Source organism: Python bivittatus, unplaced genomic scaffold, assembly GCF_059951505.1.
Source record: "Python bivittatus isolate LINGU-HERP-01145 unplaced genomic scaffold, Pbiv_v1 ctg000700_np1212, whole genome shotgun sequence".
Classification (NCBI taxonomy): Eukaryota; Metazoa; Chordata; class Lepidosauria; order Squamata; family Pythonidae; genus Python; species Python bivittatus.
Window position 1 is genome coordinate 8,399,408 of NW_028277098.1, and position 21,279 is coordinate 8,420,686.

The 21,279-nt window shown below is 40.4% G+C and overlaps 1 protein-coding gene across 4 annotated transcripts in view; it reads right to left on the minus strand.

Annotated features, from left to right (window-relative positions):
- Positions 1 to 986: 986 nt before the first annotated feature.
- RGS8 (regulator of G protein signaling 8) overlaps positions 987 to 21,279 on the minus strand; it is a 38,956-nt gene continuing 18,663 nt past the window's right edge. For all 4 annotated transcript variants that reach the window (XM_088153984.1, XM_088153983.1, XM_025168965.2 and 1 more), the window contains 2 exons: positions 5,606 to 5,772; positions 987 to 4,986 (listed from right to left, as the gene is read on the minus strand). In XM_088153984.1, coding sequence (XP_088010110.1) covers positions 4,804 to 4,986; positions 5,606 to 5,772 — 350 coding nt within the window. In that variant the 3' untranslated portion in view covers positions 987 to 4,803. The remainder of the gene's footprint in view (positions 4,987 to 5,605; positions 5,773 to 21,279) is intronic.

The window sequence follows — 21,279 nt, forward strand, 5'->3', positions numbered from 1 at the left end:
TGTTGTCATTCTGACTGCCCATACTAGTACAGTACATAGATCTGTTATATTGTACATTACTGTATTGTGGGAACACCAAAAAGGAATCAAGTGACCCAGTCAACTAATTATCAAGGAGTCAGATTTGACCCAGCCTTGCATAAACTAACTACACCCAGCCAGCCACGTTACACATGCACAAATCCACATATTCTTATTATGTGGCATAGCACGGCATATCATCTTAAGAATATAAGCAATGCCCTGCTGGTTTGCACTCTGGCCCATCTAGTCCCGCAGTCTGTTTTCATAGTGGCCAACCAGCTGCACAAAGTAGTCCACTACTTTCCCAGAAGATGGTCTTCAGAGGCAGTCTGATGGTCTTCAGAGGCTAATAGCCATTGATCCCCATGACTTCCATTAATTGGTCCAACCCTTTTTTTGAAGCCAGCCAAGCTGGTAGTCAGCATCACATCTTGTAGTAGTGAATTCTAAAGTCTAAAGATTAAGTGTTGTGTAAAAGAAAAAAGAGAAAGAGAATTCCTTTTGTCTGTCCTGGTTCTTCCAGGATTCAATTTCATTGGATAACCTCTGGTTCTAGACTTTTGGGAAGGGGAAAATAGCTTCTGCCTGTCCACTTTATCCACGCCATGCAGTTTTTATGCTTAGGCTTGTTTAAAGGTTTCTTGCAAAGCCTAGGACAGCAGGAGTGATATACAAATCAAGAACCTTTTAAAACAGAGATTTCTAGAAACTGAGGGAACATCATGTATACCTTCCACTGCCCCTGCTTCCATGTGATACCAGAATTTGGGGCATACAAACCTTTAACTAACAAATAACAGATTATGTTTATTTAATGTATTTAGGCTAATAGAGCTTAGAAGCATATTTTCTCCTTGGATTGTCCATTAGAGCTGAGTGAAAGTAAGGGGATATATATAGATAGATATATAGATATATAGATATTGCAATAATTAATGGCCACATCCATTTCCTTGAATTTATTAACATGGAAAGAAACCATTCATCACATGAGGCCGCACTGTTCACATGGTATTTACAATGGATGCCTATTTTTCAATTAAAACAAGGTTCTAAATAATTAGGCTATTTTCATTTCCAAGAAAGAAAGAATTTCCTTGCACAAAAGCAGTCACCAAAATAATTACACTGCTTTCAGATAAGATGTTTCCTTTCATTATACTTTAAAAATATGATTGAGTCTCTTTCCTGTAGTCTAAAAGAGAATGCAGAAAGCAGAAAGTTCATCTAAGGTTCTACAGTTTCTACAGAAAAATATAATCAGCATAGTGAAAAGGACATAGCAATCTTGAAAGACTAATAGTGCAAATCTTGGTATGTCTACTTCAAAGTAAGCCTATTAAGATGAATGGGCCTTACTTCCATGCAAGGGCTAGAAGACTGCAGCCTAAAGCAGTCCACATGAAAGAAGAAAGAATATTTATGAAGCAGCCTTGCAAATAAGCCATCAGAGTGACTACTTCAGAATAATGAGCACAAGCCTATATTAAAGTATTTTTCCATTCTCTACTATATGCTAAATAAATGTCTGTTTAAAAACTTGCTTCAGAATGCTTTAAGCATTTGCTAAGTCAGGAGGTGAGGGTAGTTGCAATACATCTCAGATATCCATCATGGGCCATGCTGGTTAGTGATGCTGGGAGGAATAGTTCAGCATCAACATACGAAGGGCCGCAAGTACCCTTCCCCTTTGCTAAAGAAAGCTCTCATCACTTGTAGGTGTTACATGACCAAAATCCAGAGATTTGATACCCACAAAAAACTATAGATAGCCTAACCCTGATTCCTTAAGAAATCTCCTAACTTATTCTTACTCTGTAACTTTAGAATGTCCCCACTAGGAAATCCCTTTTCCCTCCTCCTCCTTTATCCAGCATATTTGATTCCTTCTGAACTCTAACCACAGATCTACAAAATGGCTCATATGGCTCAGTTTTCTTCTTCTTCTTCTTCTTCTTCTTCTTCTTCTTCTTCTTCTTCTTCTTCTTCTTCTTCTTCTTCTTCTTCTTCCTACAGATGGGGGACTGCATATTTGAATGCGTTCTCACACCAGAAATAAATTCAAATGGAACAACTCCCAGCAGCCATGTCCTGCTCCTCCTCCTGGAACAGCATTCATATTTGCAATTCCCTACCTTGATTTTGCTGGGTTATTCTTCAGCAAAATCTCTGTTGTATGATTCTACTGCAGAGGTCAACCAGCTCTAGCAGTATTCTATTCGTTCTATGGTAAGTCATAAACCAGGGTTATCAGACTGCATTGAGTGAGTTCTTATCAAATGCCAAGCCAAAACTAAGCCCATCACAGAGTGGCTTAGCACCTTTTGTGCCCCCATCCTGTGCAAGCATCAGGAAGTGCTCCAGACAGCTAGCAATGCTTTGAAATTGCCTCTGGCAGTAAATGGAAATTTCAGGAATGCCTCAGGAATGTCCTACATTTTCTCAGGAGACATCTGCAGGCCGGTTTGGATGGTGGCAGCTGGGAATCCAGTGCATACCCAGCCCTACTAATCTACCTGTGTTTATTGCTTCTGCTTCATCCAGTCTGCCCCTCTCTCTCCACTTTACCTGAAATCCCGCATGAGTCCTCCTGGTAGTAAGTAGAAATAAGCCCATCCCAGACAGTAGGATCATCTGGGTGAATGCTTTGCCTTGTAAACAGAAGCCATTCTGCCTTGTGATTCCACTATTTCCACACGCCTACTAATGGCAGAATCAGTCAGAGGATGCCTTACCGAGATGCCATAAGTAACCCTCTGCAGATCTGGAGGGGACAGGTGTTTGAATCCAGAAATCCCTCAGAGAAGGCCACTTCCAATCCAGCATTACAGCAGAGGTGAGAAACTCTTTTATACGCCTCACATTTGTGAGGACAGAGCCTCTGATATCATAGGTATCTTTGCATCTTGGCTGTCAATTAGCTTTCAAATCCTGTTTTCTTGCATCCTCCAAATTGTGCAATCCAACCTCCTCCCTGCAACCACATCCAGTGCAAAGTCTGTCGTGAAATATTTATTCTCTGCAAAGCCTGACAACATCATGACACCGCAGATGTCTATGAGAAGTCTATTTTAAGCTGCAAATCTCAAGTTATGAAATACAACATCTGCTGTACATACATAATTGGGCATGCTGCTGTAAGAGAAGAAAAAATGCAGGCTGCATAATGTCTAGTATCTATCAGTTCACACAAACAGAGCTTCAAGACAGAGCTTTTCATCAGGAAAGAGGAATATTTTTCCCCCAAAGCAGGTTCCCTAGGAACGGGGTCATTATATGTATGTAGAGCACCAACATCAGTTTGGTAATAATAAATAAGAGCAATGGAAAAAAAATCAGTGCGACTTCAATCCCCCAGTGTGAATGAAAATAGGAAAATTATCATTTTTATTAGAGTCTGGTATGTTCTGCAGCTTTGCCACTTTCAGGATGAAGCTCTTAAAAGAGTAAGGCCTCGGGACCTCACACCGGGTACCTTCGCTCCCTTTCCATTCACCATTTTGTTCCAAAAAAATTTATCACCCAGTTGGGGTTTTGGAATAATCAGGTGAGGGAAGTTGCACCCATGTGTTCTTACTTGTTAACTAAATATTCTAGATCCAATCCCAAGGGAATTCCCAGAGATTCCTGTTAGCAGAACAAGTTGATAGCCTTCCAGGGCAAAATGTAATTTGCTACCTCTAATACCCATCTGTCATGTGAAAAATTTAGCACCTTGGACAATTTGTCCAGTAACAGAACTAGCCATATTAATCAAGGTGGCTTGGTCCATTCTGTGCAGGAAACAGATGTTTTGACCTGGAAGAAAGACCTCTGCCTCCTTATCCTGAAATATGAAAAATGTATACAGAATTCCTTGCCAGGACCAGTCTTACTATCAAGCAACATGAGGGAATCACTTCAAATTGCACAAGAAATGCACATTCTTTTCTTTTCTCTAATGTCCATTTGTACAAATTTTTTTTTTTAAAAAAACCTAATCTTCAAAATAATGATGAAAGGACACCCAGTCTCACATCCAACTGTCATTAATTCAGCATTTCTGTTTTATACAGAAGTTAATGAATAAAGTGGGACAGGGCCCATATGACCCACCAGATGTTGCCACCAGATGTGATCCCAGCAGTTGCAATCAGCATAGCCATAATAAAGGATGCTGAAACATCTGAAGACCTGTGGGTTTATCCATCCCTAGTCTATAAACTTAGAGATTATGTGAACCTGAATTATTTTGACAGAGGACTTGACAATATTATTCTATTTTCACTTAGAATCACCTTTCCCAGTTTGGTCCCCTCTGGATGGGATTGGACCACTGGAAATACCAGAAGTTGCAATCTCAACAGGTTGGAGATTTTAGTACAGCTTTTACTCTCTTATATGCCTTCCTTCCAGCAACATTGCAGACAGTAGCCCAATCTGACCATTGTTCTTAACCCTACTTTTACACCAATACATTGATTTGTCCAAATATATTGGAATATTCTAGAAGCTTCTATCAGGGTTGAGCTAAGGATTTTACTGCTATACAAATGCATGGTCTTCAGTTAAAATACAGACATGCATGCATAGAAGGATGAGGATCCAAAGACAGTACTGGATTCATACTGTGAAATGTTTTATCCATGTACACAATTCAATCTCTCCATGCTTCTTCCATTTCTCCTCTCCTTCTATTGCTGTTGTAAGAAAATGAATTTAACATCACACATAGAGATGGATGTGGCTAGTGCAGGAAGCTCATGGTGTCTAAGGAGGGCACTCCTCTTGACCCCTGCCCTAGCTGAGCCTCCTCTGGGTTTGAGACAACAGGTCTGTATAAATTTTGGACCTCAGGAACCTGGGGTAAGAGTCTTTTTCCATAAGGCTGTGAATTTTCCCCTGGGCTTGGTCAAAGCATGATGGTGATGGTTCTTGTAGGTTCCTTCTTGTTGCCTCTCGTGTCTGGAAGTCTATGTTTACCTAAGGAGAGAAAAAGCATAAGACAATTTATGTGAAATAAATTATTTTTCTATTCCTTTCATTCAAATGTAGTGGCTTTGTCACCTAGTCAAAAATACTGTAAGTACTTTCTTTTCAGATGAAAAGTGAATTTGGTATTAGGCTTGCTGACATGTTGGTGGCAATATAGAGTACTGACTACTTGTATTTCCAACTTATGATTTTTGTAAAAAATAGTCTGGGTATGAAAATAATTATTAATCACAATTGTCTCCTATCCTTCCCTTTCACCATGAAACTGTTAGTTGGCTGTGAGCCAGTTATTATCTCAAAGTCTAACATATTTCACAGGGTTGTGTAGATAAAATGATATGAGAGAAGGTAAGGATATGTCCTTGGATTTTTTTTTTCAAACATTCAGGATAAAAAACACTTGTAGTATGATGCAAACTATTCACAGATGAATGAGACATCATCAGAGTGATCATGGCTTCTTCAATTTCCATAGTCATACCGAGGACTCATAAATATCCCCAATTCTAAAGGTAATGCTGAAGTACTAAGTTTGACTAACCCAAGGGGAGCACCCTTGTTTCTCAGACACATCCTGCCCAAATATCCATGCCTTGCATCTGCTAACCTCTCGTGGTGCTTGCACATCAATAAATTCTTCAAAAATCCGGTGGGCCTTGGCAGCTAGTTTGGTAGTTGATCGTATCTTCTTGAACTCCTCACATGCCAGCCAGAATTCCAGGTTTTCTTCACTGAACTCTGTCTTCAGAAAGGTACGAAATGCAGCTACTCCATCTGGTAAGAATATTTTAAAAATGGTTTAGAAATGAAGGTGTGTATGATTTAACAGAAATTAGCAATTCAGCATGATTCAGTCCACATTGCTAATCATTCATGCTTAAGCTGCTCCTGCCCTATGCTCCTGCCAACTTGACTCCAAATCAACTTCAAAAAAAAAAAAAATTCTGCTTGGACTGAGATACTTTTACAGCAATTTGCAAGATATTCAGCCCAGACAACATCCTTCGATTGGAAAATTCCCTTGCTGCTGAGTTCTCCTATCCTTCAGCTACAGGAAAGCAATGGCCAGTTGCTTTCCTCTCCGTGAGAACGTCTTCCTGGATGGATGGATGGATGGATGGATGGATGGATGGATGGATGGACGGACAGAGATAGATAGATAGATAGATAGATAGATAGATAGATAGATAGATAGATAGATAGATAGATAGATAGATATAGAATAACCACATATACAGACAAATGTGTATATGTATGTGTATAAAATTCCCCTCTCACCCCTATGAGTGGTATGTGTCTTCCTCAATCTCAGGTCCTCTACCAGAGGCCTGGGAGTTTGAGGGTTCTGCACAGTATCTTAGCTGTCCCTAGCACTGCACTCTTCTGGACAGAGAGCTCTGATGTTGCTCCTGGGATCTGTTGGAGCCACTCTCCCAGCTTAGGAGTCACAGCCCCAAGTGCTCCTACCACCACTGGGACCACTTTGGCCTTTACTTTTCAAATCCTCTCTAGTTCCTCCTTCAGGCCCTGGTACTTCTCCAGCTTCTCATGCTCCTTCTTCCTGATGTTGCTGTTCCCTTGTGAGGGTCTTTCATGATCGGCACTGTCCTTCCTTGTGTTAGCCAGTTTGGGTGGAAGCCTGCTGCTAGCAGCTGGTTCATCTGTGCTGCTAGGCATCATGCACTGCTGTTAGTTTCTTTAGCCAGTAGGTGTGGATCATGTCCGAGCCAGATGCTGTCCAGCTCTTCATGTTCTTGACCCACTGTTGGATGTCTGCTACTGTGATGGTGATTGGTTCCTGTTCTGGGAGATTGCTGTGGACTGCTTTCAGGTCCTGCAGCCACTTTGCACTGGTGTTATGTGTCTTCTCTTTCTCCCATATGTTCTTCCAGTACTGTTCAGTTTCCGCTGCTGGTGGCTCTGCTGTTACTGTGTGATTGCACTGCAGTTGGGAGTACACCTTGGATGGTTCTTTGGAGAACAGGGCATTTATCTTCTTGGCTTCTGCTTCTCTAGTGTATCTCCTTAGCCTGGCAGCCAGTGCTGTGAGCCTTTGTTTAGCAGTCTCTAGGGCTTCAGATGGAGTCAGGCCCATGTATTTTTTCAGTAGCTGAGTCTTATCCTTAATCTCCACACCCTTCTGTAGTTCTACCAGCTGACTGACTTCTTTCTGAGTGGCCTTGATCTTAGCCTCTAATCTCGTTTTCCAGAGGGCGGGGTATGTACTGCTGTTCTTCTTGATCATGTAGCCAAGCATTTCCAGGGATTGTCTGGTGGGCTCTATTGGCATCTTCTAGCATACTATCCAATGGTACTTCTTCACTGAGCCTTGGTAATCGATCTCGAGGGTTGACTGTAGCTAGTTTATCCATGATCTTATGCCTCATATCAGCTGCTGTGCTCTGTAATGGAGGGGGTGGCAGTGACATTCCAGCTTCGGGTGTTGGCTGACCATCCAGTTGTTCTTCCAGGTCTGCTTGAGTCCAGGTTGTAATGTGGAGTTGGTCTAACTCAAGTTGTGAGAGCAGCTTCCTCTTCACTATGTTAAAGCACTGGGTAACTAGTTGTTTCTCAGTTAGTGTGGATGTAGGTCTTCTGTCCATCCCTAATTCCCTTATACATTTCATATATCCCCTCTCATTAGGTCTGCTGTTGTAGTAGCATTCCATCAATTCCAGGTTCTCTTGTCTCATCCATGTATGGTTTGTTCCAGTAGCCCACTTATCATCAGATTGTCCTGGTTCCCCAACATCTGATGCGGACCTTGTTAATCTGGGCAACATCCGAGCCAGCATGACTTTTGTGTCACCCTCATATCTGAGGTAGGCAGGTGAAACATTAGGGGGTCTTTGCCCAAGGCCCCAACTGGTAAGGTAGGTACCAGCCGGGATTTGAACCCCGGTCTCCTGCCTCAAAGGCGGTGTTCTAACCACTATGCTATCCAGCTGCTCTGGATATAAAATAATCACATATACAGACAAATGTATACACATAGGTAAACTGATTTTATGTATACAAATTTAAAGCATCAGAAGGCATATGCATACTGGCATATCAAATCACTTTTTTAAAAAGAAACATTTCCTATTGCTCTATTGCCTTCTAGTGTCTTTTTAGAGATACCTTTACCATGAACTCTGTAATAGCACAATGACTCTAGTCCTCTAAACAGTAGCTGCTGGTTCAAAACCTGGCAAAAATGTCTGTGGGGTTTTTACTACTGTTTTTCTTTCCCTGAGCTTCTTACTTTTCCCTATCTGTGTTTGTGGGGTTTTTTTTAATAAGTCCTGTGGTGTACCATTTCATCATTATTCCCATCACTTGAGATGTGAGGATATCACCCTCAGCTCCCTAATAGCCCATATTATCTCTGGGTTATTTGTGAGCTGAGGTTGAAACCCGTATCCTTCAGGTGACTGGAAAAATGAAACTGTGCACCACTGGAAGTTTGTTGTTTTTGGGTTTTTTTAACCACACAGAAAAATAAGAATAGTAATTTTTTAAAATGTTTCTGGCAGATTTCAAACCAGCAACCTTCCATTTACAAGACAAGAATTATGGCGATTGCAGTATGACTGCATTCATGGTAAATGTAATTGTGAAAGATATTAGACATTATGGTAAACACTGAGTCAGTTGAAGGGGTATTCCAGCTTCTGTGAAGCAGCCAGTGCAGTCTTGGTGTTAGCCTACAACAAACTGAAGCACACTGTCCAAAATGGTTCCCTGCTCATTCTGGTGATAGAGTGATCAGGATAACCCCTAAGCCCGTTATTTGCAAAAAAAAAAAAAAAATTCATGGAAAAGCCAAGCGTAATGTTTGGGCATCCTGGAGAGAGATAAACTTATCTGAGTTCTCTCTTTTCTGGATGACAGACACTGGGAGGGGGAATAGATCCTGCTGACTTCCATTGCTTTCTATCTAAACTCTCTGCAGGTTTGGCTGTTATACCAGAACATGCATTTTCTTTCCACAATTTCTACTATTCCAGGAATAGGCCAGAACCCTTCCCACCATTGTTTTAACAGTGGAACTTCAACATAGGCTAGGCAGTGGTTTCACCCTGGAGGTATCTGCTGAAGGTAGGCCAACACCTACTAGTCAAAGGAATCCCACTAGTGAATCACTTCCTCTTTGTCTGTAGAGAAAGTGAATGGCAACATCTGTTTAGCCAAATCTTCCATTCCATAGGCTGTAGCTAGAGAATCACATCAGAAATGGTATAATACAATCCACTCGACCACTTCAGCATCCCACCATGTCTTTCCGCAGGATGCACCGCACCAGAAAAACAAGCATGACTATCTTGCTGAAATAGGTTTTAAACAGTTACCACCTGAGAAGCATAATCAGATCAAAGATCAAAATAAGACGAAAATGAGATTGTGGTTGAATCGAAGATTGTACCTGGATGACCTCTGAGTCTAATTGGATATTTAGAAAATATTTCTATTTTCCATTGTGTATAAAAAACTAACGTATTTATTCCTATCATTAAACCGGCAAAAAAAGAGAAGTCTGCTGCTGGCTACATGTGAATAATGATAGTGTCCTTACCTCTTTAGTGCTTAGTAACTGTAATATTTTGAACAATAAAGAAAGGTCTTTAATAACAGTGTTTGCATTCCCTGTTCAGCAGGCTCTAAGAAAGCCTGTCTCTCAAAGTACTACAGTCACTGATTTTCTGTTAAAGTAAATTAGTTGTGATTCAATTGAGTTCTCCCAGAGGCAGTAAACCTATATTTGGGCTGTACAACTGTGGGTTATAAGTGGGGCTTCTGTAAGCAACAAAACATATTCACCCAGAAAGCCAGCATGTCTGATTCTTGTTATTACTGCTAGTACAAAGAGGCAGTAAATCCTGTCATTCTTTATCTGAACTCACACAGTTGAAATTACATAGGTTTATCACTTCAGAAGTTGAGATTGGCTTATTTGTTGTTCAGGGCATTGTGCCAGTCCAGCCAACTTGCTTAGCCAATGGTTTGGTGTGTTAGGTGAATCCAGAAAGTTCAGTTAGCCATATGTTGGTTTTATTTATCATTTATATTGCATTTATATCCCACCTTTTCTCTTTAAGTGCAAGGTAGCTTACATGGAGTCTCCTCTCATTTTATCCTCTAACAACAACTTTGTGAGGTGGGTTGGGCTGAGAAAAAATAAGTGGCTCAAAGTCATTGAGTGAGCTCCATGATCAAATGGGAACTTGTACCTTGGTCTTCTTGGTCAAAGTCCCAACACCTTAGCAACTACACTGGCTCTATTAGCACAATATGCAAACACAGCCAGAAAGAATTAATCCTAAATCTTCTTGAAACACGTGGAATGAGTCACCTCCAGTAACAGAAGCTGCTTCAGGCATTGAGGAAACCAGTATGTTCTGGCTGGCTTAAGGGATATGTGCAGTAGACCCATTCTTTCATCTTACCCTCTACAATCACCAGAAGCTGCTGGAGCAGAGAGCCTCTTCTGCTAGTAAAGGCTCTTCATGGGAGTAATGACTGTGGAAAATCACTATCCTAAATCATATGGAGAGCTTTACAAATAGAGGAGGTTCTCCACTTTAGGCAGTCGCCCATCTACTCATGGAAAATGACATGAAGGAGTTGCAGCTGGCATTCATCCCTGCTCTTCCTTAACGCAATGAAACTGCAAAGGAAGGCAAAAGAACCCCTTGGATTCCACCCTCTTTGAGACATTGGCTGAATAAGATTCTTTTTGGTCACTGGTGTGGGTCTTCCGGGCTGTGTGGCCGTGTTCTGGAAGTTTTGTCTCCTAACGTTTCGCCAGCATCTGTGACCAGCATAACGTTTCGCCAACATCTGTGACCGGCATCTTCAGAGGGCCCTCTGAAGATGCCGGTCACAGATGCTGGTGAAAGTTAGGAAACAAAACTTCCAGGACACGGCCACACAGTCCAGAACACCCACACCAGCCATCGTATTCCGGCTGTGAAAGCCTTCGACAAGATTCTTTTTCTTTCTCCCTCTAGAAGGCTCTTCTGTCTGATAATGAAGTTCAAGGGAATTGAATTATGACTACAAATAGCTTTTGGGCTTAGCTTTGCCAACTTCTAAATGTGAGGTTATAATAAATGTGGAATCATAATTGTTTTGCTAGGCTGAGGAAAGTGGGAGGCATACTTAGCAAGTGCCAAATCAGTTCCCAAATCTCTGAAGGTTGGAATTTGTCAATACTCTGCAATTCTCTCTCAGATGGTAAGACAATTCAGTGTTATCTTCATTTTGTCACTAAACCCCTGCTCTTTATTGCTTTGAAATTCTAAAAGTATTTTGAAACACGGTTAGCAATATTTTACCCACATGAGTATTAAGTACTGAATGTGGTGTTTTTCTGTTGAAACGTGATCAAAGTTCTCTCCATGGTTTTTGTGCAGACCAAATCAATTCTTAGTTTAAGAACATGCTTCATTGAATATTGAGAATCAGGCCACACAAGTAGCTCATAGATACTTACATGTTTCTAACATTCTGGACTCTGGCAATCACAGGAGAACAACATTCTGACTTTAGTAGGGAACCAGGAATATAACAGTCTGATTTTGGCCCAACATCTTTAGTTTGTTCTAATTGTCTTGGGATTTTTAAAAAAGAATAATTTGGGCAGGAGATAAATGGGATTTTGAAATCCTCTGTCAAATTCAGAGACAGACAAATGGTGTGGCAGTGTCTATAAATTATTCTAGGAAAGGAGAAATTCTCCAATTATTTCTCAGGGGAATTATCAGCCATGACACATTGCTCCCAATGGGAACAATTCCGTCATGTCTGCCCTTAGGATTGAATGAACCCTGGGAAGGCTATAAGCTGCTGGAAAAAAGTTTATAAAGGACATTCATAAACAATCCTTTGCCACCTTTTCTCAATGCTCCTGGAAATTTTTCTAAAGTTTTCTTCTCCTTTGAGATAATTTCTGTTATGTGTGTGTGTGTTTGTATGTGTGTGCATATATATGGATGTATTTCATCAAACAGATTTAAAAGAAAAGAGCAGAATCTTTGCCCAGCATTAATAATAATGTTATAACAATTAATAATAATTACAATTACAACATTTTCTCATAATGTGTTCGTGTATTGTCCCCTTCTTTTCTTTCTGATGTTCGGTTTCCAACATCCTTACGTACTTTGGGGTTTCTGAAATAGAAGGCTTGCCAGAGGACGTGAGGAGCTGAGCAGAGACTGAAAAAAGGGGAATGCTTTCCCATGATTGATAGACTAAGAAAAACCTCTTTGCTCCACAAGGCAGCCTGGGAAGTCAGAGGGCAGGATCAGCAGCTGGAGGTAGAAGATCCAACACAGACCTCTGGCTGACTTCCTGCCCTCAATTTATTCTGGGATTCTATAAAGAAAACATCTTAAGAAAAGGACCCTGACTCCTGGGAAGCTGTTTCATTTTTCTCTTTTTTCTCTCAGCTTCATAGTCTTCTCTTTTTTCTGTTCCTAATCTTCTCACTCTTGGGTTTTGCTCCTGCTCAGACTGCATCTTTTACATATATGCCTTCATCTAGCTGAAGGAGGATACTGTAGGACAGATTTCCATTATTGCAAACAAGAGCTCAGTATCACACCCTCCTCTTTTCCCTCCTACAGTGGCATCTAATGATCCAAAATGTGTAATTGTCACTGTGCTGAGATTCTCTAACATGCAAGAAGCCATCCGAGAACTATGAATGCATGTGAGGACTGAAGGTTACTTCATAGAGTGATGTGGATCATGTCATCTGTTCAGTATTATTAGATACAAACAAGAAACTGAGGAGGATGAGATGAGTGGATTTGGGTGGTGGCTACATCTTTTTTCTAATGCTGGGCCAAAATAGTCAGTCCTGTGGTTTTTGTAAACCTCAGGGAGCAACAGTGACTTAGAACCTTGGATTAACCTTTGGGCTGATAGTAAAATCTCATATATACTGAAATTAGCAGAAATAAGATGTAGCCAGGTTCACACACAGTCTCTCTCTTTCTCTAGCAAAAAAAGAAAAAGGATGTGCCAACCTTTCAAACTATGGTTTGGCTGCTCCAGCCAGGGTCTGAGGAAGGGATATCCACAGGAATGTAGCATTGCTCCAAAGAGTTTTTTCTGTGTCCCTGGAATGTGGTTGCAGCAGCCAAAGTTCCAAAAAATCTTAGTTGATGTTTTAAAAAGGAGGGAAATGGCCACCGGGTATTTAATGTAAGACAAAAACTCTTGACATTTGTCCACGGTCCACTCTAACAAACAAAATGGAGGTTGCGCTCTTTTTCCTTCCTGTCTTTTGGACATCCTCAGGGCCAAATCCAGCTCCTCTCTTTGCCTAATCCTGTCAGACCCAAATTGACCCTCCTTGCCTTCAGAGAAAGCCCCCTGCCATCCCATCTAAACCAAAGAATAGAAGCCTCCTCACCAGCTCACAGGACAGCTCAAGGGCAGCTCTTACAAAGGAATTGCACCATAGAAAAGCCCCAAAGGGTTCCATCCTCAATCCGGGACACTCTCCTGATGACCTCAACATTCCATCTCCTTCAGCATGAACTTCGGCAGCTCCGCTGCCTTCCTGAAAGGGCCGTTTTGCCTAGCGATAGAAACAACCTCACATACAGGGACAAGGACCTCCCTAGCTTCCCCAAACTGCCCAGCAAATCATCTCCCGAGGACTTCCTGCCTTGCAGCCTACAACGTCTATAAAAATCTTTCCTTTCCCATTTGCTTTCTTGTAAAGGAAGCACCCAATGATCATTGCAATAAACATGGCTCCTTAGTGTTGTGCTCTGTACTTCTGAATTTTCCACATGCACCTTCCTGAAAGGTGCCAAATATTCCCCATCTTTTTATTATAGCTGAGAAATGGTCCCATGAATGTGTAGGCATGATATTCTGCTTGATGAAGTCCTGTAACAATTAATCACTTTTGCAGGTTTCATCATTTCATTTAAAAATAAAACATTGCTTTTAGCTGCCTGTCCTTCCACTATGATCTCTTTCCTTCCTATCCATCTCCCCTGTATGTGCAGGGAATGGCAAGAATAAAAAAGATTGAATTTGTGTGAATGCCATAAGTGAAGGAAGAGGAAACCATTTCCAAGAGACAAAGATAACCTTTCTGCTAAAGTGCCTTCTTCAGCAAGAAGCTGAAGATACAATTTAAGAAAGCTGGAAAAGGTTTGGGAGGACCCTCCTTCCCCATGTTGTACAGACATATTTTTCTTGCCCCGCTGTCCTGTCCTATATTTTTAATGAGTTTATAGTCTGTCTTGTTAAAATACCAAAACTGCAGAAATCTTTCCTGAGAGATGAAAGCAGGTGTCCACAACAAGAACAGCAACGCTTTCATGCTCTCTTCAGCAGTTTAGGTGAGGTGGGAACATCATCTGTCCCAATTCTAAGGCTCTCAGCAGAGATGATGCAAACTGTCCAGCTGTCACTCCATTCAGCAGATTACATTTTACAACCTCCCCCACATAAACACATACTGAAAGTAGCACGCATGATTCTGCCTCTTGGGTTGTGAGTTTCCTTGCCAGCTAAACAGCAGCCAGTGAAAAAGAAGAGGTCACAAGGTGATGGCATCATGAAGGCTTTTTTTAATGAAATAATCCAAGCATTCCAGGGAGAAAAAAGCAGCTGTGATACCATCAGATCACGTACTTCCTTCCAGTCCCCATGCTCTGAGGATGATTTTTGCAGCTGTGAGCCTTTTTAATTCCCAAAGGATTTAGAACCCTGGAATTGTGTATGAATGAAACATGACAGTAGATCAGTCACCTTGTTGCCCCCAGAGAATGTTGAGGGCACTCCACTGCAATTCAGCCTTAACAACCCATGTCTTGTCCTTTCAAGTCCTTTTCTTCTCAGCTATTGGAGCTGAGCTGAAAGAAATGTATTTGAGGCTGCAGAGCATGGAAAGGCAAGAAGGACTTGGGTTCCCATTCCTACACCCCTGTTTTGATTTAAAAATTAAGTATCCCCTTTATCTGCAAAAGGAGCAAGGCAACTGATTTTTTAATGGGTAATTTGGCTCTTTATCTATACTCAGAAACTGAAAGTTCAGATGTGATTTGGCAGTGTCCACCAACTAGTTATTTAAAACAAAAACAACCACCAAAACCCCGAGACTGGTATTTGACACTCTTTTTTTTAGAGTGTTTCTTTTTTTAATCCTGGCAACCACATAGAAAACTTATAAAAATTCCGGCTTCAGAAGAACTGGAAAGATAATAGGAATTTCCAACATTGCAAAGTTGAGCAGGAAGGATGAGGAAAGGGAAAATCTCCCAGCAGCAAGTCCAGACAATTACAATCAGGATTGTTTTCAATGTCAGTAAGTTGTCGTCAGGCTGCGGATTTGGGGGCAAACTCATCCTGATGGAACCTGGATAAAACACATCTAACCCTTGAAGAGATGTAGGGTGAGCAATGTTGCTATTTTGTGCTGTTTTGTGTTGCTATTTTGGACCAGCATCTGGTCCAAAGAAATCTTCATCTGCTTGGCCAAATAAACTCTCATCAACAGCACAAGGGAAACAGGATTCTTCTGTCTCTCTGCCATTTCAGGGTCCCATCTCTTCCTCTCAATTTCCTCTCTACTTTCCTCCCACTTTTGAGATTTAACATCTAAAATAAGAGACTTCACCTTCAGTGATATGACCACAGGGAAGATAACTTCCAGCGAAGGAGAATATATGCACTGTGACAAATTCATCTCAATTTCTGAAATATCAGTTGATAACTAGTGAATATGAAATAGTCTTTATTAGTCAACTGCTGAGACAGAGCTTTATATTATTTCAAACCTAATAATCTTTGCTCATGCTGTGCTAAGCAAAGAGAGGAACTTCAAGGGCCACACCAGCTATTTTCTCTGGAATTGCTATTCTTTGCGCACTCACATTTTACAGAGTACTCACATAATAAGTATTCTTACAGTTTTTGTGCTGTTCTCCCATGTTTTTCAGATTTTTGGGAAGTAATAAAACATAACTGTAGCATTAATTTGCTTAATATGTAGTGTGGCACAAAACTTTTGAGGCTTTTAGGGATCTGTGACCTTTAATTAAAATTGTTCTATTTATGAGTATAGCTCATTTCCTATTGAGCACAGGTAGACAATTAGTACAGAAAAGCTAATTATGTGTCAATGTAGTCACCAGGAATGAAGCTTGACTTTATCATTTTAAAAAGCTATTAATAGCTCCAACACCTATTTCTGTTCCCATGTGGAAAGTGGGCTTGATACTGATTTCCATTCATTATTATTGTTTCTTCATGTAATTGTTTACAGCAAAATAGTATTCCTTTATAAAAAGAAGAAACGAGGAAATTGGTAATCCTGCTTTCTGTAAGAACAGAAATTGTCATTTTAAAATAATTCACAAATGCTCTTCATTAATTGGAGCAAATTTCTCAATAACCCCCACCTGTGCTCAACAGGAAACAATAAGCAGGCTGAACTTGGTAGTAAGAGTTTTTTAATTAACATAACTTGAGAACCTTAACTGAGTGTGATCTACATATGAGTAAAAGTTATAGCAGGATGTTGTCCAGGAGAAAGTCATTGCTGAATTATAGAACTACTGTACATGTGACAGCCAGTTTGGCATAAAGATTAAGGCACCAGGCTAGAAACCAAGAGACTATGAATTCTAGTTCCACCTTAGGCATGAAGGCAGCTGGGTGACTTTGGACCAGTCATTCTCTCTCAGCCTTAGGAAGATGAAGGAAGTAACAAACCACTTCCAATAATGTTGCCAAGAAAACTGTATGGACTGACTCAAAGGGACACACAAAACAGTCCATGAATGGAAACTTCCTTTATTGCATTTCCAGCTAATTGAGGAAAAGCTGAGGCCTTACTAAAAGAAGCTGGAAGGGAAACAACCCAATCTTTTTCCTGATCTCTCATTGGCAGTTTATCAAGACAATAAATGGTAAAGGAGTATTTGAAATGCAGTCCCATGAGTTGTTTCTACTTAGAGGAAGTCTAATGTTGCAATTTTCATAATAGAAATACTAGCATGGGAAATGCTAGTGCAGCCCTCAGTTTTGTCTGACCCCTTGTGTTCAGGAAGGATGTCTGTCTTTAATATGTAGGCACTCATTTTTCAATTGACTTTTTGGAATGCAAACATTTACCAAACAGGTGCAAAACTATTCCGGAGCTTGGTAAAATCAAAAGAAACCATCTCTCACAGCAGTTTTTCCCTCCTAAGTTCCAAATGGAGCGATATTTTAAATTTAACAGGACCATTTTTACTCAGTTCAACCTAATGGGACTTTTCTTTACAGATTCTATTTATAGTTAAAAAATAAATATAATATAAAATATGATATAAAAGGGCTCAGGGCTCTGCCTGTCCATGTGTTTCTTCAAGAGCAGGATGACTCTCCAAAAACTTAACAGAACAAGATCAAATGTGGTGTTGAGGGAGACACCAGCAAAAGGAAGTTCAAGTCTGAAGATCAGGCCAGATCAGGTTGGGAGCTGCAGAGAGAAGAGATCCAGAAAAAAAGTCTGCAAATATGTTCCTATGGGAGAAGCAGTTAGACAGTTGCTCAAAATGTCACCAACTTCTCCATTCTAAGCTGCACTTCCTCTTCCTTCCTGGCCATGTGACCCAGAGCAGAGCTATTTTAGGGGATTGGAAAGAATTCCAGGAATCATGTTTTATACTCTTTAAGATTTTTTTTTTAGAACTTGATCTGGAAGAGGTCACCACTTCTTTGTACTTTGTACTTAACTTTAGATGAAGACACTTCCAATCTAATCTGCTGCTTTAATATGTGTTATATTCATTTTTACCCTGAATTATGGCCACTGTAAGGTCTTTTTTAATGGTGATTCCATGATTCATTAGAAAAACTCTATATGGAACCAAGGAAAAGGATACTTGACTATAATGGTTTAGAGACAATACAAAAATATTACTCCAACTGGAGTTTTAAACCATGGAAACAAATACTACTTGACATAGCATTAATATTTATAAGATTTTATAAAGCCACTTAATTTTGTCTGTACTACGGCAGTACATGGATCAAACCAACTGGTAAGGAGATATAAAATATTGTTGCATTCTCTTTCTATTTCCAGGAAAGAAAAAGGCAGGATCAGTTTAAAGGAAAATGCATTCATTTTTTGCTGTAGATCTCTATACCTGATCTATGTCTCTTTTTATAATGCATTTTTTCTACAATATTTTAATATACTTTTTGAAACATTTTTGGCTCTCAGCATTGGTCCCTAGAAGAAAGATGCCTCATCTTGGTTTCAAGAAAAGAGTAGGCCCACCACTAGGAGACGATGGTAGGATAGAAAAAGTAACAGAGAGAGCAGAGCTCCTGTGATGGAATGTATCTCCGAGGAGGAGGAGAGTGATGTGGGAGATCAAGGCTATCAGGAAGGAAGGGGTGCATTCCAGGAGGGGAAAGGAGGCAAAAGACGACACAGCCTGCAGCCACTCCCCAGAATCTCCCAGGGTACATCCACTAGTTGCTATAGTATAGATTTAGTTGGTCAAGATTCTGTCTATAAGGTGTAAGTAAATAAAGGAACTATACTCGACTGGACTGTTTCATCGTTGTTCTTGGGCTGGGCCTGACAGCTCCTCACCCCTTACTTTGCTTCAGTCTTCTCCCCAAATGACATGTTCAAGGGGACTTAAGCAAAGCAATTGACAAAAGGAGGGAGAAACATCCAAGGTAAGTAAAGAGATGGTTTGGGAGCACTTGGCTATCATGAATGTGTTTAAGACCTCAGGACCAGACAAAATTACATACAAGAGTCTTCAAGGAGCTTGCAGATGTCATCTGTGATCTTTGAGAAAACATGGAGGACAGATATACTCTCAGAGGACTGGAGAGAAGCAAACTGAAAACTTGGCTATTCTCCCAGGCCTTGGAGCAGAGTAGTGGATGAGCCCCTCTAGATTGTTTTATTGTTATTTAGAGTGTGTCTTCTGGGCACTTATGACCTGCCTTTTTAAAAAAATTGTTCTTACTTTTTTAATGTAAGCTGCCCAGAATCATCTGAAATTGGGTGGCCTTTAAAATCAATCAATCAATCAATCAATCAATCAATTTTGTTCCTATCTTCCCAAAAGGGAAAAATGAGGACCCAAGTAACTACAGTCTAGTCATATTGGCACTGATACCTGGCAATGATTTGGAACAAATTATTAAGCAGTCGTTTTGTGAGTATTTAGAAAAGAATGCACTGCTTGGCAGGAGGCAGCCTGGTTTTATGAAGAATAAGTCATCCCAAATCATCCCAATTTTCCTTTTTGATAAAATGACCAATTTAATTGACCATGGGAATGTGGTGGACATAGTGTACCTTGGCCTCAGCGAGATATTGAATAAAATGTCCCATAAGACTCTACTGCCAAAGATAACAAAATACGGGCTTGATTATGGTACCATTTGATGGATACAGAACTGGTTGCACAGTCATACCCAGTGAATATACTGTACCTCAGCAAATGGAAGGAAGTATGGAGTGGTATATGACAGGTCTGTGTTTTTTAACAAAATATTTATAAATGACTTGAATGAGGATATGGTTATCAAGCTCACAAATGACCCCAAAGTAGTGAAGGCGATAGCAAACAGAGAGGAAAGTGACAAGATTCAGGGAGATCTTGACAAGCTAAATCCCTGGGCAAAAAGCAGTAAGATGAATTCCAATAGGGACAAATGCAGTGTCCTTCATTTGGGTAGGAAAAATCAAAGACAGATGTATAGGATGGGGGGAACCATATTGGGTCACAACACATGTGAAAAAGATCTGAATGTCTTGGTACATCACAAGCTGAACATAAGCCAACATGGTGATGCAGCTGCAAAAAATCCTAAAGGCAATCCTAAGCCTCATCAACAGAAGTATCATGTTAGGATCAAGAGAAATCACTGTTGCTTTCTGTTCTATGTTGATCAGACCACATTTAGAATATTGTGTCCTGGACACCACATTTTAGGGAGGACATTGATAAACATGACCAGAGGAGGACAACCAAGAAGATAAGGGGGCTGAAAGAAAAAAAAACTTATGAAGAACTGTTGGAGTTGAGTATGTGTAGCCTGGAGGAAAGAAGATGGTGGAGAGGTATAATAGCTATCTCCAAAATACCTGAAGGTCTATCACGTGGAAGGTGGGGCAAAATTGTTCAGAGTTGTTTCAGAAGACAGAACCAAAAAGAAAAAAGAAAATGGGTTTAAAGGGTAAATAAATAAATTTCAGTTGGACATCAGGAAACATTTCTTAATGGAAACAGTTGTTCAACAGTGGAACAGACTGCATTGGGGAATAATGAATTTTCTTTTGCTGGAACTGTTTAAACAAAGGCTTGTCATCTGTTGGGGTTGCTGTAAGAGTGGATTACTTGGGCGAGGGGTTAGATCAGATGATCTGCACAGTCATTTCCGTTTTCAGAGGTACATCTCAAAAATCTTGGAGATGTTTGCTGCAATACAATTTTCATTTTGTGCCATAACTGTGATACTTTCACAGGCATTTACTGCTTTGATATCGCCAGTGATAGGTAGTAACTCCCTCCATGCCTTTTTTTTTTTTTAATGTTTGATGGATAGTTTATGTTTTGAAATTTTCTAAGGCTGATTGCTTCCCAACAGTTCAATCCCTTGTGAGAACACTCAGGTGAAATAAAGGAGGGAGTCAATAATAAGAAGCTGACTATAAACTGAATCAGAAGATTGGTTCTCTAATTCTGTTATTATCAGCTCAAACAGAGGTTCACGGAAGTCTTAGGAAGTGAGCTCTCCCAGTCTGATCACATGAAATCCTTTAAATCTGACAAGTCTTCCTCCACTTCTGCAGTAATGCCCCTCTTTTCAAAAATGAAAACAGTACTTCTGGGTTGAGCATTCCTTCTGGCCAACTCTCCTCCTCCATTTTCCATCTACATAAAAGCTGATGTTCTGAATAAACTAGGACTTGATCCAAAGAAATTATTGGTACTCCTGCACAGGAGAACTGCAATCTTTGAAATTCTTTAACCTGTTGGAATCAGGTGTGCATCTGAGGATACTTCTGAACTCACTTTACAAGTGTGCATTTAGATGGCAGTTGCATCCAGCACAAGTTAGACTGGTAATCCAGCTGCCTTTATCCCCAATAAACTCAGTTTATAATGACAGATGCCTTAGTTACAGATCTCAATATAACAACACATGCCTCAGTTACAACTAGATGGGATTAATTCAGCGTGTTCTTGTAGAGAGTAAGGAGGATGACCCTGACAGAGATATGCAAAAGCTGTTGCGTAG